Consider the following 25852-nt stretch of genomic DNA (forward strand, 5'->3'; position numbering starts at 1 on the left):
TGCGAATTAAATTGACTTTTGTGTTAATTGAAAGACGTGTTGTCAAGATAACTTATACAGCCTTTGCCTCCACTTTTAAAACATCGAGAGATGGAGATTAATTAATTAATTAGGCATATGTGGCTATTTAAAGCACATGTCCGACATTTCTCTATATTGCCGGAATTCTTGAGTATTAGTGGCCAAATTGGCCATCAAGAAAAAATAAAAAGATCTAGCGTCAACTCTGGGTTGGAGTACTTTAATATCACAGAGGTTGTTTTGTTTGCTTCAGAATGTGATAACCAGCTGCTTTCTGAGAGTTTCCAGCATCACTGAGCTAACAAGGTTGTTGGTTGTTGTTAATGTTTATATTCTTGGAATGTAAGATGTTTGTGAATGTTCAGTGTAAGAAACTGGAGTTTCGTCTAAAAGCATCAACCCTCCAAATCTGAAGTAGCTATATATACAGAGACAGATGCAAAGGCACGGGGATTCTCGTCATGTCTTGTGACGGCTTCAGGTGATCTGTGCTCAAACCTAAAGTAAAAATATTGGCCTCGGTTAGCTTTTGATTACAATGTTTGCCTCTTATAATATGACCTGAAATATTCACGTCTTTATCAGCGTTAAGGTTGTTTTAGGTGAATGATTAATAAATGATGTCATTTTCATATGTGAGTGGAGATCTGCAGTAAGGGGAGCAGAGAGTATACCATGTCTATCAGTAAGGCTTATGTGCATCTGTAATCTTTTAAGTACCATAATTCAGCGAGGCACATCAAAGGGCTGAGCGAGGGTTATAATAGCTCGTCTCCACCGTTGGCACGGCGGTTTGGGCACAGTGGCATACCACAAGACGTGTCTGACCCCTCAGCCACACACTGCTCTGTCTTCACTCCTTTTGATCTCTGCACCGTTTCATCAGTATTATTGCCTCAAAGGAATTAACTGAGAACTCTCCTCTCTCCCTCCGCGCGTGTGTTATTAAATACCACTGTGTCGCTTTGACCCAGCACAATTGACTTCTTTGTTTAGCTAACCGGTTTGATAACCTTGGCACTCATCCCTGCAGGGATAGATGAGTACCAATATCTCTGTGGACCTCTCAGCTTTAACTCTGCATGTACGAAGCCTCGACCGCTCAGACGATGATGAAGAACAAAATCAAACACTGAAGTCTAAAAAAAGCTTGCTTTAAAAACCACTAGAGAAATCAAAAGTGTACATGTAATGAATCTCTCAGCCCTCATGTTTTGAGGTATTATGCTAAATTACAGTGTTCTCTGATACCCCAGAAAAGGCACAGGCTTAGCGCAGGACAAAGGAAACCTTTCGCAGGAGTTCAGGCCTACTAATCTTTCCCTTTTTGCCATCTGGTGTCCAGAGCACAATGCCATCTCTGTCTCGAATCTACCAGTCCTGTCGTAGTGAGTTCTCACCCATTATGTGCCACAATAAGTGCAGATATCGAGCGTATCTAGCAGGATTTGGCAGCGTTTGTCTTTTCTGATGCAACGGCTTGGCTCAACATGTGTCTGTTTGTTTGTGTGGGAGTGTTGATGTAGGTTGGGGTTAAGGCTGCTTAGATTGAACTTGGGTTTGTTATTGCAGATAACATGTTTGGGAAATGAAGACTAGGTCATCGCGTGTGTTTATCCCTCTTAGCCCATAATGTTATCTCGCTATCTTCTAATTTTCTCCAAACCCATTCACCACCACTAGCCCACTTCCTCGTCTTGCGTCCTTGCCTGCGACCCGGCGGGCCCCGCGGCTCAGCTGAAGTGACTAATGTAGAATAAGATTACATTAATCAGCGGGGGAACGTGACCTTACAACTGACAGATTAAGTGTCAGGAATAAAATTCTGTCTTGCAGCGAAGAAAGAGACAAACTGAGTGGCTGCCTAAGGAGATTACTGGCCCTGACCTTTATTTGAAGCGCTGCGGCTGCCTGTTCCCAGCCCAGACAAGTTTTATAACTTTGGCTCACCTCGCTGGCCTTTCCACCCAGAAGCTAGTTTGAGTTTATTGAGCGGTGGCACACAAGGACAGGCATTGTTTGTGTTTGTGTGAGTGCGGCTTTAGTTTGTTTATCAGTCCAAGATGTGAGGCAGAGAAAGTGCAGAAGATGGGAAATGTGTAACCAAGGATCAGGAGAATATTGTACATTTATTATGTGACAAAAGTACAATCTAAAGTGTCATATCCTTTGTTTATCTCCCTCTGCCCCTCTTTTTCTTTCTTTCTTCACCCTCTCAGAAACCAGGCGATGAGGAAGAAGCTCATCTTGTACTTCAAGAGGAGAAATCATGCTCGTAAGCAGTGGGTAAGTACGAATGTTTTCGACTCTCTGCTGGGAATCGGCCCATGATAGATGACTGGTGTGAAACTGGGCCAGCTGCTCCTTGAAGTTAGTGGCCATGTTAGACAGACCAAAGCAGAACAGAGCTCCGGTTCATGATCTGCTGTCAGAACTCTTCCTGTGCCCCGGGGACGTGACGGCGTGTAAAAAACAAAGTATAAAAAAAACTCCCACACACCATCATCTGAAAGAAACCCTACATTTATTTAATACTTGTGTTACATTCACTGTCAGCCAAGCTTTCCTAATGAGCGGGGTTAGTCTGTGCTGGCAGTGATTGAGCGAGACGGAGCCAAAGAGCATGACTATAAATGAAGCAGGGATCAATTGGGGTGAGCTCTGATGCCAGTGCCAGGCAGACATCTTAAAATCAACCGGCCTGACAGAAAATCATTATTACAAATCAAGTCCACAGTTTTACTATGAATGTTCGTCTCCCCACAAGACAGAAACATGGTGGGAAAATATTTTTTTTTTACTGCTTCTAAACTATGAGACACTGCCAGCAGCGACTGTCTCACAGCTCTGCATTTCTTTTCAATTAAAAGTTTATGTGAGGTGAAAAAGAGAATTATAAATGCAGCACCTGTATCGGAGCCTGTGAGACGTGGGCGAGTGTCCAGTCCTCCTCGTGTTCAGTCTAAGTGGGGGAGGTAGCTCCTCGTGGGCAGAGTGCGGGGAGACATCACCTTGTGGTTTACGAGCCCACTGAGAGTCGTGTCTCCTCCAGGTTTAATGGTTCGCTTTACAGCCTGCCTGCGAGGAAGCTGGGAAAACAGTGGGCTGTCGTCTGCCAGGGTCGTGGCTCAAGGCCAGACTCCCAGTAGAATACCAGCACAGCACTTTGCCCCCCCTGAGCATGTAGAGAGGCACATAATAGGACTCAACAGACAGCTAAAGAAGATCGCTGTCCTGGAAAGGAAATCTTTTCAGTGATAGTGCGGTCTTTAAAGGTATCATGAAAATAAATGTCTGTTAAGGCAAAGGAAAGTGACCGTCAGCGAGGAAAATCAAGAGGTACAACCAGAGCCAACTGTGGACGTCACACATGCAACACTGTCTGCATATCTGGGAAGTGTGCTCCCGCAATTACCGTTTATAACCATAGGTGTCGCCTAATACCCCTTTCCCACCAAAATTAGCGCTTTTGATACCGGTTTTTCAGACCTGGGAAGACCCGCTAATAAATGCTGTCTCTGTTCCCATTGCCAGTGGAGTATACTCCTGCTGCGTCACCGTCTGACGTCACAAACACACCCGAGACAGGGTTAGTAAACAGTGAAGATGTTACGGTGGTTAGGTCTTTATTGTATCGATTACTCATTCAATCTGTGTATCAAACTTGGCGCCGACAAATTTGGAATGATGTGCGAGCGCTGCTCGGACGGAGACGAAATTATCACTTAAAAGTCAAATTCAAAGAAGCTTTATTGGTATAACCACATCAGAACAGTAATTTCCAAAGCAGCACAAACAGGAAAACATGACGGTATAATAATTAGAAGTAATCCTTAAATGTCAGTCTTGTCTAATCATTCAGCACATTCTGCTAAATGTTGTGTAATTGTACGCTTCACATTTAATGCTCCATTAGTTTTGTTTCTTAAGATCAAAGGAGCGGCATAAAGTGAGCGTGTGTATTTTGCTCTGCAGCACATTGAGCTCTTTTATTTTCTCTGCTGCTTCAGGAACAGAAATTTTGCCAGCGCTATGACCAGCTGATGGAAGCTTGGGAGAAGAAGGTGGAGCGCATCGAAAACAACCCGCGGCGCCGAGCCAAGGAGAGCAAGGTGCGAGAGTACTACGAGAAACAGTTCCCAGAGATCCGCAAGCAAAGAGAGCTGCAGGAGCGCATGCAGAGGTGAGATCATTTATTTTCTCCCTTCCAATCTGTGATTGTTGAACAGAGCTTTTAATTCCTGGAACAGACGTAATAACTTTTGATTTGTTGCCTACTTACTGCAGTTATTGTTAAGGCTGGCTGTGGATTGGCTTCATAGTGCAGTGTAGGTGGTTTAGTTACAGTAACATGTGGGAAGCTGTGAGTGACGGGCCTTCTGTGTTTCTCCTTTTTGTAGCCGTGTTGGGCAGCGAGGAGGTGGGCTTGCCTCGTCTGCAGCTCGCAGTGAACATGAGGTCTCCGAGATCATTGATGGAATATCAGAGCACGAGGTAAGCTCTTCTGTGTTCACACTGTCACAGTCCTGAAGTGCAAACTGCTGTTGTGGCCAGACATTTCTTTAATGTTGAGTGGCAAACAGGCAAAGGTTGGAACTGCTACCAGACTCTCCCAGAAGAGTTGGACGAGAACTCTCTCCATGTATTTATATGGCATTACAAGAGCAAGATTAAATATGTGGACCAGGTCTCTGTAAAAAGATAAATTTTTCTTTTCCTTGTGCTAAAACATAAACCTGAATATAATTACATTTGTGAATGTTCTTTAATTTCACCTGCACGTAGTAATGAAGTAGGAACAAGCAGGAAAGTCTTTTATGAATCTCTGCAATACAGCTTTGTTTCAGAGACATGCGTCAACCAGTATTGGCACATAATCCAGCTGTTATACAGATGGTATGGTATGCCACTGGAATATTTGTGGCGGTTAAGCTAGCAGGGCTAGCCAAAGCTAAATACTAGCCCTTTAAGGCCACCACAACCTAGCGGCGAGCTGAGCAGCACAGCTGCTTTCAATTGAAATGCTCCCAAAACTTTGATCGTTTCTGGCGGCTTTTACTGCCTGTCTCTTTTTTACAGTGTCTCCTCATTTCTCCTTCTGCTATTTGTAACATAAGCAGTCAACCCATAGTGTCAGCTCTTGGGAAGCAGTAATTACTGTCTGTGTACTTGTATCATAGTTCTGTGATGACTCTTAACTGGGAGAGGATGAAGGTAAACGGCAACGTAGGTACAAAATCACAGCCGTGCAGCAGCCTGCACAATGGGCTGCTTTTGGAAACATGTCAGAATCAAATGTGTCCGTCTTGTCTAAGAAGCACGTTTTATCCATTGTTCAAACCCTCTGAGGAAAATTATGCAAAAAAAATTGGCTCGACTTGAAACATACCAGCAACACTCATGCTGTTTGGACTGACAGGGTTGCCGTAGTTACACTTCAAATATACAAAAGCTCATAGTTCACACATTATGTCCGATTTGAAACTCAATATGCCGGACTGATTCAGCTCACAAAGATAAGATAGTTTTAATCCAAACATTAAAGTTCTTCATGTGCTACAAGACATATCAGGGACAACATCAGTCATCTCCATGGCTGGGCCTGTCTGCTTTTAAACTGCAGTGTCCCAAGAACAGGCTGAACAACACGTTTTCAGTCACAAACCTAAGTAGCCAATCCCGTTAATGGACGGGGTGACGCTATGCATATCAGAAGTTACCAATGGAGCGCAGCATTGCACCGGAAAAGGGGGCGGAGATTAGCGCGTCGACACAGGGTTTGTGTTCCCATCAATGCTGATCAGAGCCGAGGCGATAATTACCCAGGTCTACTGCAGAGTCGTTTGACCCCGTCTGAATGCCGATTATAACCTTTCCCATTATGCAAAAAAGCAGAGCATTTTATATGTCTTAAAACATGACTGGAGCTGCTCTGTAATTCATTAAATTTGTTGAAAGTTGCTAAAGAAAGGTGAGCACACCAACTTAACTCGTATAAAAGTCTTGATTTTCAAACATGTTAAAGGTCAGCATGCTCAGGAGATTTGTTGGACTTGAGGTGTCAGACTCCTACAGTGTGAATGCTCATAGTAGCCACCTCTGTCATATTCACACACTGACCTGTTCCCTTCATGCCAGCCAGGCCCCATTAAACTGAGCAGTGTGTCTAATTGGGTTTTCTTGTCTCATCTGAAGATGTGCTTTCCACCTTACTGCCGTCATTGCCTTCCCTTTGCTCCCCTACTTTCATCTAACCTCAGACATCATGTCTGTTTTAAGATTTTTTCTTTTTGTGTGTATCGAAGAGTGGCAGGAAATACATCTGCCTTAGCCTGCTGAGACAATGAGACGCCCTAAACTTCCTCTTCTGACTTTTGATGTCTTTCAAACTTACAAACGGAATGTATTCAGTTTCATGTTGTGTTTTGCTAATATAAGCACCGTGTTGTTAGATAGTTTCCCCCTCGAGACCAGCCCTCTCACTCCAGCATGCTGGTTTCTGTGTGTGTCTTGTGTGTGGTGTTTGTGTACCTCAGAACACAGAGAAGCAAATGCGACAGCTGGCGGTCATCCCGCCGATGCTGTTTGACGCCGAGCAGCAGCGCATCAAGTTCATCAACATGAACGGTCTGATGGACGACCCCATGAAGGTGTACAAGGATCGGCAGGTTATGAACATGTGGAGCGAGCAGGAGAAGGACACTTTCAGAGAGAAGTAAGCAAGACACTGAAGTCAGACATGGTTTCATCTTTGAATAGAATCATTTTAGCCCTATTTTCTAGCCAGTGGGATGGGTTGTTTTGCTCAACTAGTCCCATAAAAATTGCCTTTGACAGTATGAATTAGGCATTTTGCACCAGAATAAAGTGTAGGAACAGACTACAGGCATTTCACATTCAACTTTGTACATTTCTAGTTTTCTCAAATCCGATTTTAGCCTCCAGCTTCTTTCTCATTTTAAAGACGTAGTGCTTTAGATCTCCCTTTTTAAAGACACAGAGTGAAGCATGCTTTTTACTTCCTATGAAGTGTGTATGACCGGTAATGGGTTTGTAAGTAGTTGTTAAGGAAGTGAATCTTCTCCATTCGTGAGAATCGAGTGGAGGCGTTACAAGCTGCCAAATCAGATCAAACCCACACAGTGAAAATCAGAGACTTTAAAGTCTACCCACATGCACAAGTAGGAGCGTCAGTTTCTTCTTCTAATAACACTGATCTAAAACGTCCAGAAGATATTAGATCATTAGAGCCTGTTGAGTATCATTTATTATTCTGTGTCAGCACGGACGTCAGCTTCTTAGTCATTCTCTTTGTGTCTGAGATTTTCTTCTTTTGGAGTCCTTCTGCAATATATTAGAAATATTCTAGGATCAGGTTGTAAGAGTTTCTTTGTTGTTGCTCCTGCAGGTTCATCCAGCACCCTAAAAACTTTGGTCTGATTGCCTCGTTCCTGGAGAGAAAGGTATTGATTCATTTCCTCTCTTGTTTTGTTTTCTGATCCAAATTACTCAGGATATGATTGTTTAAAAAATGACATCTCTTTTTCTTTTTCAGACCGTGGCCGAGTGTGTGCTCTTTTACTACCTGACCAAAAAGAATGAAAACTACAAAAACATAGTGCGGAGGAACTACAGACGCAGAGGACGAAGCCAGGTAATCTCACCTTTTAAGGTCTTTCCAAATGATGCTCTGCTTTACAACATAGTTTAAAGGGCCAGTGCGCCGATTTTCAACCTCAGTCCTATCATGCTATTATGGGGAGCTAATGCCATTATGGTAGAAAAGGAAATTCAATGTCGCTCTGTGCCTTTGGAGGACGCTATCCGCTTCTCCAATGGGCCCTGGAAAACCTCCTCCAGACGACATGTTTTACGTTTTACTTCCTCAATCTAGGACGCCCACCTCCGATGTCTCGTTCAAAATCGTCAGGTTTGAATTGTAGACTGCAGACATGAAGACTTTTTAGACGATCCACCGGTATATTCTTGTCGTATTTCAGATTCCTTACCGCTCTTAACCATTGCCTGCAGGGAAAACGGTAGCATTTCACTCCAGCGTCTCTCGTTGGGCCGTTCCTCTCAGAGGGAGGGGCGCAATGCACACTGGGTGTTGTAGGAATGTAGAATGGGCCAAACCACAAGCTGTTTGTTGTACAACTTTCTCCACAGCTATGGCGCCAATTTCAAATATTATTGCTTCTATCGATTACAGAGAACACCAGCTTTGACTGAGGGGCCAATTGCTCCTTTAATCACACAACGAGCTTTACAGGCCTGAAAATCTGATGGTAACAAATTGATCATTTTTAAATAAGACACGCAGGCAGAATTATTGGACTTTCCCTTTGTTTTGCTATGCAACCGAGAAGGTGACAGACTGCAGCTTCTACCATTTGTTGGTTAAAGAAACACTTGATTTCCATGTCAGTCATCACACTCCAGGCCTTATGCCATTCTAACTTGTCAGACAAGTTTGGCAGGTACAACCATTTCAACTTTCCCCTACTTTACTTGTGCACTATTGTTGTTGTTACTTAAGAAAGACTTGGCTGTGATCGTATCCAGCTGGACAGCAGCAGGATCACTTGCATGTTTTCCACGAGGAGTTGTAACTTTTGCTGCTCAGGGCGCTCTGCAAGGCACACAACACAGATAAGCGTTATCTGGCGTAAAAACAGCATGCAAAAGGATTGAAACACTTGAGTAAGTACAGAAAATGGAGCATTGTATTGCTTATAACGTGCTCTGTGTGAGAACAGCCTTGATCTCACCATCAGCGCTGGAGCTGTAGTGATGTCATGGCAGAACAGTGACGTAGCGTAAGCCGCAGAAATTCCACAAAAGAGGAGAAAAAACAGACAAAGGTCACACAGTTGTGCCGATCCAGTGCGTCAACTGTCTGTTTCCAAACTTTTTTTTCAAACCGCTTCTGTTGTTAACGAGCTCCCAGTTATTACTTAGCCTCAGATCAGACGCTAGCTGTGAAACATCATGGTCGCAGGCGTTTGAGGAATTGCACATTAATTTACTGGTGACCTTTTCCTGTGGGAACGAGGATGGTGTCTCCTCATCTCTCCTGGAGAAACCTCCGCTCATTACCTGAGTATCAGCTAGCACTAATAGCTCACGGTGACAGAGGGAGGGGGGCTACAGAGGAGGAACAGTGAGTGCAGCGCTATATGTCAGAGCGGCTAAATGCTAATAGAGATTATGTTAGGGTGGTGGAGAGAAGGGGAGGGTGTGTTTCTTACAGCCTTACTGAACCTGCTGTCGTGGAAGAGCTGCTCTGTTTTCTGCACGGCTGACCCCAGATCAGCTGCGGGCTTGTTTAGCGGCAGTGCTCACAGATCTCTATAGCTCAGGTGGATACATTATTAGGCTGATGCTGTGTCTGAGCAGAACGTAAGGCCTATTGAGTTGAGTTTGCTCAACTCTCTGCTATCTTGTTCCTCCTCCTCATGGCTTCTTTCCTTTTCATTCTCTAGCTCCTCTCTCCTACCTCCTCCCTCTCAGATTTGGGAGTTTTTTTTTATGTTTCCTTGCCAGAAGCCACATGTAATTTCTCTTTTTATAGCAGAAATCTAGTAAAGAGATCAACTAAAGGTTCTTTAAATAAGCAGTAGCCCCAAGGCAGACAACTGAAAATACATCTACGAGTACAATTTGTTATCAGAAAGATCATCTCTGACCAAAAGGCTGAAGCAGTGCTTTATACTCTGCAGACGGACTGTATGTCTGTGCTAATATGAACTCTAACCCCAAAAGCCCAGACAGGCAGGAAATTGGTAAGGAAGTGGTTCTGGGTGCTTAAAGAGCATATTTCGGAACTTTCGCATCCTGTTTTGTTTATGTCTTTGGTTGTATCTACTCTACACTTTTAAAAGTGAAACCAAGTCTTACAAAAGTTGTTTTATGTTTCTGTGTTTTTGCAAACGCCGTGACGCTGTTGTTATCTCATCAAAAAGCCATCAAGCCATCAGCCTCCTGCATGCGTCTTCCAAAAGTGCATTTTTGTCTCAGTATTATCTTGGATACCAGATCACCACAGGAAGTGCCTCCTCACTCGCTGTTTGCAAACAAGTAGAAAATGTCGGTGGTTAAAAGAGAGAGTTTGTGGCTTGTTGTTGTAGACAAAGGTTTGAGGAATCTGCTGAAGTGTCGCTGTCACTATTACCTGACATATTCTGATGCAGTCTTTACACACCTCACTCATTGTCATAGATTTGCTCTCATACTGTCGGATTATTTAAAGATATAATCTCAAAGAATTTCATGTAAATAAATGTCTGTGAAATCACTATCTATCGCCGAATGAGGTAACACAATGGTAACTGAGCCTACAGCCCATTGATGAAAGCCTTTACATTTGTAGTATATCATATTATCATGGACTGGGTGTTGAAGTGAAGTCTTCGAGATAAGACCTTTTTAAGCAGAAAAACGATTACCTAATTCGGTGTATAATACGCACTTTTAATACATTTTTTTCATCTGAAAAGTGGGCTGTGTCCTTTACACTGGTGTGACCAATATACCAGTATGTAATGCAGAGAGAGGTCTGTTACTGTGTTACGGTATTTCACCCAGGCGGTGGCTCTATCTGGTTGTTAAATGGTGACGTCACACCTCCATATAAAAATGTTTCCCTGTCCAAGCTGTTACGACGTCTCTTGTTTACAATATGCCGCAGTGCTGTTATCGTCGCTGCTTTAAGCGAGGAAAACTAACTCGATTGTTGCTAATGCTTCGTCACGGACATGCACCGTCATGATCGCCATTGCAGCCGCCACCCTCATAACAATCAACGTTATCGTAGGCTGCCAGCCACCGCGAGCTACAGCACCGGTAGCTAGCAGTATTGCAAACTCGACATGGTGAAGACAGTTGGTAGACTGTAACTTGTGTTTTTAATGTGTTTTAAATTAAAATAAATTGAAATAGTGTTGAAATTACTTTTAAATAAGTTTTTTTTAATAAATAGCTATAGAAAACTTTTTTCCCTCTGGGATACCCCAAAAACAGACTTCGATTTATATTCCAGTGCGATTTATATTCCGGATTTTACATTACCTGCCTTTCCTGCATCCATGGTATGACTGTGCTTTCTGTAGTAATAAAACTAAGATACTGTGCTTCATCCTGTAGGTGATAATTGCATCTATTTTTCATGTATGTGTGCACACCTTGAGCACAAGCATATCTGTCTAAGGTGTACAGGTTACAGGAGAGGTCAGGGTGTTGGCTGGTGAGTGTGCATATCGAGTTACCTTGGATTGTCTTTGTAACGGTGTGCCTTGTTGTTTGTGTCACAGCACGGCCAGCAGCAGCAACAGCAGCAACAAGTGCACCGGAGCAGCCAGGAGGAGAAGGAGAAGGAGGAGAAAGAGAAGGAGGGAGAGAGGGATGAGGAGAAAAATGAAGCCGAAGACAAGGAGGATGGAATGAAGTGAGTCTCTTTTTAATACTGAACACCTTACATCTCATTTTTAACACCTTTTGACTTTGTGAGATCAACTTTACTATGTCCTCCTGCGGGAAATTCACGTTGCAGCAGCTCAAGAGTCAGAGTAAAAGAGTAATGAAGTGATAAACAGAAGTACAAACAATAAGATCAAAATAACTGTAATTATAAAGTCTTACTTATTAATAAGTCTCACTTATTCAGAAGGAGTGTGGTTGGGTTATTGCACAGAAAATTGCATGAAGAGTCCACACACTGTGCTTTGCAAAGATGACATTACTCACTGATTGATCTCGGAACCCATCGGCTATAGTCTGATGATGATATAGCCTCTGGGAGCAACGGTGCATTCCTCGGGCATCTCCGGTTTAGCCAGCGTTTAACGATTATCGACTTCCAGCCAAGACTTCCTTCTCCATGAGCTGCATCATTTACAGTCCAGTTAGCAACTTGAGAAGCGACTGAGTGTTCAGATCAAAAGCGAAGCAAATTCGCCCCTTCAGGTATGTCTGCAAAATAAACGCCGCCATTTGTTGGTTCATTAAATCCCCCTGAAGAGCGCCCGTTCATCCGTTTCTGGTGAGTATCAGTTTCACGGTAAATAGTAAGTTACACAGAGGCTGCACTCTGGCTTACTCCTGCAGTATGAACCTGAAAAATAAACCGTTTTTCTTGCGATTTACTTTAATGAAATAACATCATGATGCAGATTATTCAAAAGGCCTGTCCTCAAGAGGAGAAGAAAACTACTTTTAAAATGCTCGTTTGTTGAACGGAGGTCGGATCGATCATTGGTGATGCATTTGAGGAAGTATGGAAATCTTAATGCTGAACGGTTTTTATGACAGTTTCAAGGGAATTTATCTCAAGTTGAATTTAAGATCTAGAACAGATTGTTAGCTGAACTTGCTGCAGATGTTTGTTTTATAGAGATTAACATGACCATTAATGGGAGGTGGGATGTCATGGCAGATTGTGTTCCGCCTGATTTTGCTCTCCACACCGAAGCCTGCTGATACACGATTGGTCAACACTACTCAGACTTTAAACTAACTACAAACAGAAGCCAGAACACTTCGCGTACTAAAATCCGATCACGCGGTCTATTCACAGAGAATACTCCCTGATTCATCAGAAAAGCACGCTGTGACTGAGAGGAAAAGACGCAGCTGTGTGAAAACCTTTCCCGCAATCTGTATGAGCCTGAATTCCTACAGCTGCAACAATCTTTTCTCTTTCCCCGTCTCTTCAATTCACAATTTTAGAATTGTTCCAGCTCAGGCTTCAGCGAAAGAGTAGGAGTGATTTTGGCGAGGGGGAGCGGATCTGGAAATCCAATCATTCTCTAACCCTTGAGCTCTCACTCCCTCACCTCCAGGCAGACTTTCCACCTACAGCAAATTCAAGCATCCCTCTCTTTCCCCTATTAAAACAGCTGTTTTCCTGTTTATGCTTCTCCCCTTCCCGACAGCACGCCAAGTGTCATTTTTTAAATTCTGCGCTTATGTTGTTAGTCTGGGGTTCTTTGGTTGGGATAAAAGCTGTATGATTAACCTTGCTGTCAATTTGAGATGTCAGTGTGTAAGGAGGAATGTGTGTGTGTGTGGGAGGGTGTGCGGGTGGGTGCATTGGTGGAGGAGGAGGTGTTTTCGGGCACAGTGCCAGCAAAGGATACAAACAACAGATGGAGTATTTCTGCTTTCTGAGGCTGAAAACTCAAAGATGAATACAGCAGGTCACTGGCTGTATTCGTGCTCTTTATGATGATGTCAGCTGACGCCGTACACGGTTCAAAGTTATAGCTGGTCACATTTATTAGCAGTTGTGTCGGACTAGAAGATGATGATGAAGCATTGCCGGCTGCCTCCCTGCTCTGCGCTGAGGCCGGGGGACTCTGTGACTCCCTGCACACCCTGCTGCCTGCCTGTCCCTGGCACAGCTGGCTCGCCTATATTTAGGGTGCCACCGGCTCCCCTCAGCAAGATTAATGGAGCTGCGGGAAGATGAATGGAGGTGCAGAGGGTTCAAACTCTGTGGCTGTCTCCTGACATGCCACTGTGCTGACACTCAATAAATTATGTTGGAGAAAAAAGGGAAGAAAAAGCAGCAGTGTCCGTGTACACGTTCGCATTCAGTCCTCCCAAGTTTTTGTTTCAGTCTGCAGCATCCTCTTGTTGCCTGTTCTCACGCAGACAGAAATGTCTGTTTCCAGCTTTGCTGTGCTGAAGCCAATGAGCTGTAGAGGCCAAACAGCCTGAGGGACACGATCAGGATGGGAAAAAAAGAGATGTTAGGATATCAGTTTTTCTTCCTCATTATGATCCTTTCATTGAGGATTGTCGATACAGAGGACCCCAGCCAGGCCGCAATTTGATTAGCTTTGACCAACAGTGCACTTTCTGCCAGCACTGCAGTTATTCTATGTCGTCACATGAAAATTTCCCTGAATTCAATTCTTCTTTGCAACTCTAAAATTTTAGTTGCAATTGGCAGCCATTATAATATATTATTGCTGTGCAGGCCAGTGGTTCTCAAAGTGGGGTCCCAGGACCCCTGCGAGTCTGCGAACCATAAACTGGGGGTCCGCAAAATAATTATGATACATTTATAATGAATAATAAAATTGTGCTGTATTATTACAAACTGCATGTGTACAGATGACGACCATTTGCGCCAATGAAACAAGCATATTGTGAGCATTACTCCCAACTATGTTAGCTTTGGGCCAATAGAAGCTGACATGATTGTGACACATCACGTCATTCTGTCATGAATCACTCGACTCACTCAGGTCCCGACAAACCGTTCCTGCAGCTAACTTGTTCCTGTTAATTTTTGAGAGCTTTTAACATCGATTACTTGAAAAGTATAAATGTCAGGTTAGATAAAACAACCCTCTGTTTTAAAGTATATAATGTGGTATTAACATGATTCTAATATAAATTATTTTTTGTTAAGCACTATGAAAAAGGTCCGACTTATTTAGGTTGATACGTTTTACAATACAAATGCACTTAAAACATTGTACATTTACATCAGTTTCAACAGGTATTCAACAGCAGACTTCTATATCTGACTTGCTTTTAGAATAGACAAAACTGTATTGTCTACTTGTTGCATGCAAAAGGCAGAAATTTGTCTATAACTTGCGTGTGCAAAAATATTCCATATAAAACACAGTGTAACACATTTACACAAGGTGGCACGTTTAAAACCATCAAATACACTTAAAACACAACATATACATAATATAAAACATTATATAAAAAGATGCAGTAGAGCAACATTAAAGGAAGGCACTGGGTTCTGAATGGTGAATGTTAAAGGGGTGTTCAATAATAATATATAGTGCCATGTGCAGTAAGAGGTAGCAGGGTGACTTTTACCTTTTTACCTTCAGTCTGATCCTCAGCAGTGAAACACATGCTCAGCTCAGCGTGGCATTAAAAACCCTCTATACAAAAGCAAAACTGCATTGGGTTTGAAATATTTTCAGTACCCTACAATGCTGCTCAATAGTAAGGGTCCTCTGTAAAGGGCTTTGACTCAGTGACCCATCATATGTACACCTCCATGCACCCTGTGTATCTCTTGCTGACTGTGTTGACATTTCTCAAACTCAGGGATGACACCTCTGGAGAAGATGCAGAGGACAAAGAGCCCACTGTGGCTTTCAAGGGTCGACGCACAGCCAACAGCCAGGGGCGCCGCAAGGGCCGCATCACCCGCTCCATGACCAGTGAAGTAGAGGAGACCACCACACCGCCACTCAACAATGAGCTCGGTCAGTCGATGCCTACTTTTTCCTTTGACTTGTGTAATGTGAGTGTACAAGTGATTATTCAAAGGGATATGAAATTGAAAGTTGTGCACTTGGTGCAAAACATTGAGAGAATGAAAGAGAGCCAAAACCAACAATATAGGGGGAAATAGTGAACACCTTTTAGGAGTGATAAAAACTGATAAAAACTGTAGAGCGGAAGTTTTGTATAAAGTGTTTCGCCACCATCACGTGGGTTTGACTTTGTCACCTTTGATCTACTTCATGTCTCCCACCCCACACCACAAGAGTGCACTGTTGTTCCTCTTGTCTTATTCACACGCAGCCTTTAACTCGCACATTTTCAAATGGTATATTAAGAAAACAAAACAGTGAGACATGGTGACTGCATGAGATAAGTACTTTAAATCCCATCTGCTGGCAGGAGACAAAAGTATAATTCCAGGACAAAATACTCAGCGTGTCAGCAGTGTCCTCTCACTTAGCTCTTTGTTTCTCACAGATGGTAACTCAGCCGTGCACACGCTGACACCCCTGCTGCAGGCTATCAGGGATTTTTGATGTTTCAGCAGTTGTGTCTGTATATGCTGCAGTCTGTCCTGCAGCCCAGGTTTATTCACAGGGAATCCCCAGGTGACCCGGGCTGTAGGGGCCCTCATCAGCAGCCCCTCCCCCCTCTCTCTGCCACTGTTTGTTCCCATGCTGGCAGCAGTGCTAGCTGTCCCATAGTGCCCTTCACGGGTCCAAATAGAGGACACATAAGCACAAGTTCCTGCTCCGCTGTCTGTCAGGCAGGGCCAGGGTCGGCCTGGCTTGTGGCCTGTGCAGGGAGAGAAGCCAGTTGTTATGTCTATAATCATTAACTGACTTCTCTCCTTGGATTTCCTGCTTCCTCCGTCTAAAACAAACAGTCCCCAGCGACCCACGCTGCACTGCCTCACTGGCAAGCAGCACAAGCTACCCTGCCCCCCACCCTCTTATTCTTTTTTCTTCTCTAATTTCTCTCTCTCCTTCCTTTCCTCTTGTCAGTCACTCCCTAACTGACTTTGTGACAACTGCCCACTCCCCCCTCCTCCCCCTCCTCCCGCCTTCTCTGACTTGGTGCTTCTCTATTTTTTTAACAGCCAATCTGGAGATGAATGAGAGCTCTCGCTGGACTGAAGAAGAGATGGAAACTGCCAAAAAAGGTAAACCTTTTATCTCGCTATAAAGCGTAACTTCATCGCAGTTACTGTGCATTATAATAGAGACACCAAAGGAAACAACACTAGCGAAAAGTCGAGCTCCGTTTTTCGCTTTCTAAAGCATAGACGTGTGATGCGGCTGTTACTTCCTGTTAGTGAGACAGGAACCGCCACGTGCTGCTACGTTGTGTCTATGCGTGTATGTGTCAGTCTGCCTGCGCTGGCTCTGCTGCTCTTTGGAGCCATTTCCCCGTCTCTCTGGGTCAAGGCAGCCTGTCTTTTTATCAAGCAGGCTGTAAAGTCTGCCTCTTATCAGCCAGCCCTCGCAAATGCAGCAGTCATTAACTCAGCCTGTTTATTGTCTCTGACTGAAGATTACCCAGAAGCCTATGGCTGATTCACAGAGGTCGCTGACATTCTGCCCGTTTTCCTAGAGCCAGCACTCTGTCTGAGTGTGTTTGCTGCGTGCGATCCAGGAGTCTGTTACTGATGTACGCATTAGAAACCACTGAGGCTGAGGAGATACGAGCCTTTGCAGAGGGATTCCCTCCAATCAGATCTGGTTCTCATCTGTTTATGGTAGTAGTTTTTGGGTGCTTCAGACAGAAATTATTCTAATATCTTTCACCTTGGACTGCTTAAAAGTTCTTCACTGTGTATTAAAATGCAACCTTTCATCAGTGATTTTGAAAAAGTAGGTCTTAGGTGGCAACGTAGCGTCTTTGTAATGTCAAGCGCTTTCTGTTCATGACTCAACGCAGTTTCACTGCCGAGCGGCCGCTTTGTGGCCATTTGTAGGTGATGCGTCATCTCGCTTCGTGTGACTCTCAGTTCTGCTTCTGATGGATGAACCTGTCCTCCTTTGTAATCAAAAGTAGATGAAGTGCCTCTTGAAAGCAGCTATCAGCAGCTCCAATGTGATATGAAACCGCATTTGGTCGAGAGGAGTTATCACGTCTGCCTCATCCCGTGCGTGTGTGTTGTCCCATGCAATGTGGGGTTCATGTATGCGTGCGGGTCTGTGTGTTAAGGGGTTATTTTGTGATAACTGGCGCTGGCCTGGCTTGAACACGGTCCTGTGTAGTAATCCTGGTTAATGTCTTCAGTTCCATTCTCCTGCAGCGGGATTAGTGGGGCTCTCCATCCCAGAGGATTAGTCTGGCAGCTCGGTGGGAGCAGGGCTTCTATGAAGGGCTTATGTAACCACAACCACAGAGTCCCGGCTGCAGTACCCACGGCTGGAGAGGAGGGGCTGCTCTTGCCGTTGTTCATCAGTTTTAACAACCACCCCCTCACCTGCCAAAAGGGATTCCCCCTCCAGGAACCCACACTCCAAATTCATAACACCCCCAATTTCCTCGTAGTATTGAATTGGCTTGTCAAGGTGCTCCCCCTTGCAGGTGCTTGATATGTATATGTTTTAAAGAGGCTTAGGTGTCCTCATGCTAATGTGTTTATCCCCTTGAGCTAAACAGATCTGAATAATGGCATTTATAGTGCCTGGCAGGACATCAGCATTCCAGCATGGCAGCTGCCAAGCCAGCGCTGCCTTCGAGGATGGCACGGCCACACGGGGAGAAAGATCACTCCTCTCTTCACTGCTCATAAAGACCGCTACCTCAAACAAGGGACAGCCAATCTTTGCAAAGCCTCCCTCTTAAATCCACCAGTTCTGCCCGCCTGCTTGTGTGTGTAGCAGAGGTTGGGTTTTTGTGTGCACTCGGTCCAAGCTGTGTGTGTGTGTGTGTTTGCATGTGCACCCTTCTTGGCTGGCGTTTATGTAAGTGCACTAATCTGGCAGGCTTTGCTTGGGTGCAGGCAGGCAGGCAGCTGGATAATGGCCCCTACTCTGCTTGCTGGAGGAACCCATTTTCAAAGAGCAGCAGGTAGAGACTGCCACGTTATTTTTTCTCCCCGTCTTTCTCCTTCGCTGTTGCTCTATCTGTGTCTCTCGCTCCGTCCGTCTCCCTCGGATCGGCGATGGCAGCGGCCCAGGTTGGCAAGAGCTGTGGAAGATTTGGCAAGTGCCTCTTTTCCCCCACTCACTTTGTCTCTCGCCTCTCTCGGTGTTGTTATAGACTGGAGAGAGGTCACATTCAAGATGAAAAGCAGGTCAGTCAGGAAAAATGTGAAAGCCTTTATGCTTTCTCATGGTATCAACATCAACTCCCTCTCTCCCCCTCCTCCCCGCCCCCTCTCCTCTCTCTCTTTGCTTACTCTCCACTTCTGTATCCTTTCCCTTTCTCCATTGTCTCTTTGGCTCAGTTGCTCTTCTCTCCCTCTCTCTCTCTCTCTCTCTCTCTCTCTCTCTCTCTCTCTCTCTCTCTCTCTCTCTGTTTACTCTTGGACTGCCTGAGTGTGTGCGTTTGCGTCTGTGTGCTAGAGTATTAACAAGAGAGACGGAGAGAGAGAGAGAGAGAGAGAGAGAGAGGGTTCGAGTTAGTGTGTACTCACTCATGCGTTTGTGTGTGTGTCTGTTCGTGCCGCTGTGCCTGCTGGCAGACTGAGGTAGGGGGAGGGACGGACCGACGGAGAGAGAGAGAGAGAGAGAGAGAGGGAGGGAGGGAGGGAAAAAAAGAGAGATAGAGGAGAGATCAGATGAGGGGAGAGAGAGGCAGAGCACATAGCACCGCCCCACAGTCCCACTTTCCTGTGGAAGTCTTCCCAGACGACCGCCATTGGGGAGAGACACGGCAGAGAAGAACAGAGCAGCGCTCAGTGAAGCACAGGGAGGACAGAGTGAGAGGAAAAGGAGGGGAGAGGCAAAGAGCATGTGCTGTTTTGGAGCATGTCAACTTGACACCGGCTCAAGTATCAAGCCAGCTGGCAGGAAGAGCGCTGAGACTGAGCTGTTTTCATCTCCTCTGCTCCGGATCGGAAGGCCCAGCCCTGAAGAGCTTCCCGGCCGGCCCTCTGGAGATCAGACCGTCTGATAGCGTTATCCATTACAGGGCCACGACACGGCGCTCGGAGTGACAGGCATGTGACAGACAGGAACAACCACTTTCTGGCTGCACCAGGTGTTGATTGCACTTTCCAGGGGAGGAGCTATGTGGAATACAGTGACCTGATTGGCTGTGAGGATACCACCTGCTTCAGTATTGCTGCTGCTGATTGGATGTTTGTTCCATGTGTTTTGCTCCAGAAACTAAGGCCCTGAGTCGAGCAGAGCTGCTTTGGATCGTGTTTTGTGTGCCTGCATTTCATGGAATAAACTTATAAAGAGGCCATAACAAAGTGACCTTTAGCTTTTAGTGAATGAGTTGCATTGTGATTGCTTCAAGTACAGTGGGTGCAGCAAAGTGTCTTACTTGTTTACTTGTGTGTTTTATATTAGGCCACTGTTTGTGTCTTTGTGTGTCGGAGCATGCGTTTGTTTGTGTGCACTCTGGCAGGTCAGAGGGAGTCTGACTTGTAGGGCGGTCTGCTGCCCCCCCCTCCCCTCTTGTGAGGCGGCTGTAAAAGGTTAATAGGTGTCGGTCACGTGTCTCAGTCCTTTTGGAGCGAGTCAAGCCGACCTGTCTGCTTTTTCTTTCTTTTTTTGAGAAGCAATGCATTCAGTGGCAGCGATGAATATTTCAGCTGAAAACCCTCTCCCATTTTAACACTTGACAGGTTGTAGGTGTGCAGTAGCTTTTAGACACCAGCAGCAGCTCAAACTGGAAGATCACCTTCGCTTGTTATGGTTCTGTTTTTTTTTACTGGCATTAATAAATTCACAGCATGACTGTGAATATTATTCATCTTCTCACATCTGCTGGATGATGCACAGCTTTTACAGCTCTAATGGCAAAAGTGTTTTTATATCACTTGATATGTTTGACAGAGGAAGTGTTTGAGTTATGTCAAAGATAAACATAAAAGATGGCTTTGAAAGGGTGTTGAATTTAGTCAGATAGTTTCTTGGTACTTTATCTTATTTATCATGAAACCCCAGCTAGCTATTAGCTAACCTCAGATGAATCGGTGTCAATTTCGTGGTGGAAAAATAACAGGATTTATTTTGGATTCAGGAGGGACATGTTGCAAACACATGTGTGGTGTAAAACATGCAGAGCAGCAGATCGACAGAGAAACTTGTAAAGAGAATTAGAGCGAGTGTGCACTCTGTAATATTTGATCATTTATTAAATTGCATATTGTATTTGAACAAAGTAATCAGATAGTTTTCTTGTAGCGTGCAGGCTTTCTTACACACAGCCCTAGGTTAATTCATCTTCCTATCCTGTGTATGAGTATTCTCATGCACACAGATAAATACAGTCTTGTGAATAATACCCTTCAAATGAGCTAGAAGAGCTTTATTGCAGCTATTACTCATTAACAACATTATTTATGAATTCTTGGAATCAGAGTCAGCCTCTCTGATAAACACGAGCGGTAAAATGACAGCGCTGTAAACAGCTGTCCTCTCCTCTCCTCTGGCTCCGGCTCCTGCTCGTTGTCCCACTGCCTCCATTAAGCGATGAGATGCAGAGACCTCTGAACCTGTGTCCAAGGTTATCCCAGTGAGGTGTTGGCTCTCTGCCTGTTAATAACACCACCCTCCCCGACAACTCTTTGAGAGGCTGTCCTGTTGCCAGGACCTGTCAGGCTGGCACAGGAAACAAGTGGGTGGTGTAAGCTAAGCCTCTTACAACACACACTGTTAATGAGCTGCCTTTAGCTAACAGCAGACTCTGCGGGTGGGGAGGGGAGGGGAGGGGGGGGACAGCGGAGCAAATTCTACGCTATCTGTCTCACTCATTCACTTCCGCTTACACACCGACCGCTCTCTACATGTCTTCTTTTACCACACATGCTCTTAGCCCCTGTGTGTGTGCGTGTGTGTCTTATGACAGGTTGATCTATCACAGCTCGGCCCGGCGGGTGCATGTAGACTCTTGTGTAAGGCGCAATCATGTGGCTGACTGGGTAAAGACCAGGGTTTCTTGGAAGTGGGTCACATCAAAGTCAGTCAGAATGTGACACAGAGTGACCCCAGCGGAGAGCGTTAGTGATGTCATTGGTATGACTGACTGTTCAGCCTTCACACCACCGACGCTCCACTCTCTCTTCACTCTCTATCTCTCTTTCTCCTACTTAGGAAGCATATGGCATCGAGCCATGCTGCTGCTGGGAGAGGGGGGACTACTGTGTCCATGTAGCGTTGTGACTCCCAGGCTGTGTTACAGCATCGACAGCTGTATAGAAACAGATGTTTATGGCTATTGATTTACCATTGAGAGACATACTGTGCGCCTCTAGAGATACTTTTTATAGTATATAAACCAAAATAACCTTCACAATCTTTACGACACTTGCTCTTTGTACAGCTTACATCATATTTTTACAACTGCATGGTGAACAATTGATATGAAGTGGAGACGTAGAACGTATCGTCTATGTCGTCGATCTTTGCGCCTGTCCTAATTCTTCTGTCTGTCCATCTGCTTATTCCAGGCCTTCTCCAGTATGGTAGGAATTGGTCCGCCATCGCCAAGATGGTGGGATCAAAAACCGTGTCACAGTGCAAGAACTTCTACTTCAACTACAAGAAGAGGCAGAAACTGGATGAGATTCTGCAGCAGCATAAAATGAAATCGGTAAGCCAAGGGAAACTTTGTTAGCTGAGTTTGCTTCCTGTGAAAGTGGAAGCCATGCCTGCTTCTTGTGCACGAGCACTCTGCAGGATTATATCTGGCTTTCTGCTGCATCTAAAACCCTTTGGTTCCCTGGGCTGTTTTTATTTAGTGTGTGTTTGTATTGACCCAGGAGAAGGAGCGAAAGGCCCGTCGAAGGGGCAAATCCTCCCAGAACGAGGAGACCAGCGCTACATATGCAGCAGAGGAGGAGGAAATGGAGGGCTCAGGAGCAAGCGGCAACGAAGAGGAGGCCCCTGAAGATGGAGAAGGTACAACGCTTTTAAAAGATACAAACATTATGCTAATTATCACAACAAAACACTGCATTAATCAAAGGTTGTGTTTTATATGCATTAATCAATGATATAAACGTGTCATCTGGCGGAGGACAGGGAGCTCGCTAAACTACACTTCCTCAGTCTAGGACGCCCGCCTCTGATGTCATGTCTTGTTCAAAATCGTCACGTTTGAAATGTAGACTGCAGACCCGAAGACTTTTTAGACGATCCACCGGTATATTCTCGTCATATCCGATTCTGTGTCGCTTCTGTATGTAGCGAAAACGGAAGTGTTTCACTTCAGCGACTCGCTCGGCCGTTCCTTTCAGAAGGAGGGGCGCAGTGCATGCTGGGTGTTGTAGGAATGTAGAATGGGCGAAACCACGAGCTGTTTGTACAACTTTCTCCACAGCTATGGCGCCAATTTCAAATATTGTTGCTTCTATCGATTACAGAACACAGCTTTGACTGACAGTGGCTTTTTGCTCCTTTAAGTTTCTAAGTGGTACTCTTTCAACTATGTGTTTTACAGAGGTCTTAATTAGTGTTGATGTTGCAATGGACTGTATTATATTTAAGTTTCATATTGTCTTCACTCCTCATGTTTGGAAAAGTCTCCAGTGAGTGTGCAGAACATTAGAAACACTATAAAATGCAGCGTGTAGCACCAACGCAAACTACAAGCTCAATGATGCATACCCTTCTCTGACAGTGTCAGTCAAAACTGCACAGCATTATCTTTATAAAAGTTGTATCTGTAGCTGAGCTGTTGCATTGAATTGTACAGTTATACTTAATAAAGAAGCCACTGAGTGTGTATATATAACAGCAAAACTCGGCAGCTCTGTTAGCTAGCAGAATCGTGTTCTGCAGAGACACATAGTAAAGTATTCTGCTTGTAGTATACTGCTCAGACTGTAGTCCCACAATAGAGCGCTGAAGCCCCGGGGGATTTCGTCCATCATCCCAATTGGTTTTGTGTTCCTCCTTATTGTACAGTGAAACCTGATTAGGCAGAAGACTGGCACTGTGAGGAATCTGGTTTAGCAGAAAGAGATGGGGCAAAGATGGAGGAAAAAATGACAGACACATGTAACATGATTTACAGCATGAGCCCAGTCTCGTCTTCTGATCTGTGTCTCCTTTTGTCCTGCCAGGTGGAGCCAACAACAGCTCCGACACAGAGAGCCTGCCCTCGCCACACTCATCAGAGGACAGCAAGGCTAAGGAGGAGGGCTCGAGCCGGTCAAAGGCCAGCTCCAGCACCGGGGACAAGGAGGCGTCCGGGTCAGACATGGGCCAGGCCGGGGACGAGAAACCTCCTGTCAAAGAAGATGCAGACTCAGTCATCAAGCAGGAGATAAAGACTGAGACTGGGGAGCCCAGCAAAGAGCAGCCCGCAGCACCCAGCGATGCCACAGATAAAAAACCTCCTGCAGCACAGTCGGAGGATGTCAAAAGCTCCTCCAAGAGCTCAAAGAAGGACCATGGAGCTAAAACAGGCTCCCATGGGGACAGTGACTCGAGTGCCACTTGCAGTGCTGATGAAGTGGAGGAGGCGGACAACCCAGAGAAGAGCAGGTAAGAACTCTGAGCAACAATTCATTTAATATATAAATGTACTATCTCATGTAGTCTCTCCTGCTTTGCTTTATCAATGACATCATTCGGTCTGTTCGAGATTAACAGTGTCAAAGGTCCTCTGCTCTCTGAGCACTGGTTTACAAGGTGTCCTACTTCTCTGGTCGAGCAGACATCAGAAAATAAAGCAGCGACCGTTTTGAAGTGTTATTAGTTGCCTAGCTACACTGTGCAGCAGTGAAGCCATATTTGGCAAGCCACTTATGTCTCCACCGCAGATTGCTCTTTTCTATCAACCAGAGATTTTATTTGCCCTTTGTATAAGTGACAACATATAAAGCTATATATATGCATCTAGTGTGTGTTTGTGTGTGTGTGTGTGTTTGTGAATGAGGCCACAAAAATGGGTGTCAAAGTGCGTGGGAGGAGTGATTAGTCCTGTTTGCACGGTATTTGTTCAATTTTTTTTCCATGACAGCAGACTGCATGTACTGGCAGAGCCAGGGGAAACGCTGCCCTCTCTGCCAAAGCAAACAAAGGGAGCGAGTGTGTGTGTGTGTGCATGTGTGTACACACTTTTGTGTTGTCGTGCATCAAAGTGTGTATGTGGCTGTCTGTGATTCAGAGTATGATGTGTGCTTTCGACAGATGTGCGAGACATGGATATGGATTTTTCCTTGCAGTTTGTTTCCACAGTCTCAGTCTCTGTCAACACACATCATACATACAGTAAACCCCCCCTCACACACACATTAGATTGATTCCCTGCTGTTCCCCATCATTTGAATGCTTAGATACTTTAAGTGATTGAGGTTTTGTGATTGTGCCCGTGTCTTCAGAGGGAATCTGTTGGCAGGCACATGGGATGGAAACACAATCAGAATCGCTGCCCTCTTCTTTTTTTAAGCATTTCTAATATTTCCTCAGAAGAAAATAGAGAAGGAACAAACTTATTTCTGTGTCTGTGTATTTGCAGAATAACTTCTCCTCGACCGAGCCTGCTGAACTACACTCACGATGGAGTCATATCCTCGCCGCTGCAGAAGCCCATGGACCTGAAACAGCTCAAACAGAGGGCTGCTGCTATTCCACCTATTGTGAGTCGCTACTTAAACTTTCTTATTTTTCCCCTTACACACATTACACAACTGCTACGTGAAGATCATCTGAGCATCCAGTGTTTTTGTAACATTTGCCCAGCTGACACAAACACACACACACTTCCCTTGCAGTGGTATCAATGCTATCCCTGCCTCCCTGCTTGCAGAGATAACAATAAGGCAGGTGAAATTGTTCAGTCATATTTGTATTAGATAAGCCAGCCAGATGGAGCATGATGGGACAGAGTGCTTTGTGGGGAAGAAATGAGATCCGGGGCATTAGGGAAATGTAAGCTCACCACGAAATAAGAGAAGATTATTAGCTATCATGTTGATCAGATACTCTATGTGGCTCAACCATATGTCAAACACCAGGCAGGAGTGCGCTTGTGTTATGCGTGTGCTATGATTGTAATCTTTCTTTATTTCACCTCTCATCCCGTGTGTAGATGCCAGAGGCCTCAATGCAGGGCGGTCAGCGAGGCGGGGGTGGTAAGGCGGTGCTGCCCCCACACGCCCTGGCGCTGTACCAGCAGCAGATCACCATGGCTCACGGGGAGTCCTCTCAGGAGGTCAAGCAGCAGCAGCAGCAGCTTTCAGGCCAGCCGGGCAAACCGCAGCCGTACGGCTCGCAGGCAGACAGAGAGAGGGAGGCTCTTCACAGCAGCAGCCCGCGCATTCGCCCTCGCAGCCCCTCCTCCGGCGACAAGGATGGTACGCACACCTCCACCAGGATAGACCTCTACCCCTCATGCACTCATGTAGCTCGTCAATTGTCAGTCATGTCAGATAGAGAAGTTTAGCATGTTTTGTGTTACAAAT

General features: G+C 45.1%; 1 protein-coding gene across 4 annotated transcripts in view; it reads left to right on the forward strand.

The window, feature by feature from the left end:
- ncor2 (nuclear receptor corepressor 2) overlaps window positions 1-25852 on the forward strand; it is a 103770-nt gene that overhangs the window by 54766 nt on the left and 23152 nt on the right. For 3 of the 4 annotated variants that reach the window (XM_069683856.1, XM_069683859.1, XM_069683858.1), the window contains exons 9-22: window positions 2241-2307; window positions 4032-4204; window positions 4422-4515; window positions 6558-6736; window positions 7430-7484; window positions 7577-7675; window positions 11334-11467; window positions 15106-15266; window positions 16388-16450; window positions 21890-22032; window positions 22202-22340; window positions 23507-23930; window positions 24907-25027; window positions 25480-25744. In XM_069683856.1, the coding sequence (XP_069539957.1) occupies window positions 2241-2307; window positions 4032-4204; window positions 4422-4515; window positions 6558-6736; window positions 7430-7484; window positions 7577-7675; window positions 11334-11467; window positions 15106-15266; window positions 16388-16450; window positions 21890-22032; window positions 22202-22340; window positions 23507-23930; window positions 24907-25027; window positions 25480-25744 (2117 nt within the window). The remainder of the gene's footprint in view (window positions 1-2240; window positions 2308-4031; window positions 4205-4421; window positions 4516-6557; window positions 6737-7429; window positions 7485-7576; window positions 7676-11333; window positions 11468-15105; window positions 15267-16387; window positions 16451-21889; window positions 22033-22201; window positions 22341-23506; window positions 23931-24906; window positions 25028-25479; window positions 25745-25852) is intronic. The other variant, XM_069683857.1, reaches the window with a different exon arrangement.

This window comes from Semicossyphus pulcher, unplaced genomic scaffold, assembly GCF_022749685.1.
Source record: "Semicossyphus pulcher isolate SPU_LCO1_2020_fin unplaced genomic scaffold, fSemPul1.0.p SCAF_6, whole genome shotgun sequence".
NCBI classification, from domain to species: Eukaryota; Metazoa; Chordata; class Actinopteri; order Labriformes; family Labridae; genus Semicossyphus; species Semicossyphus pulcher.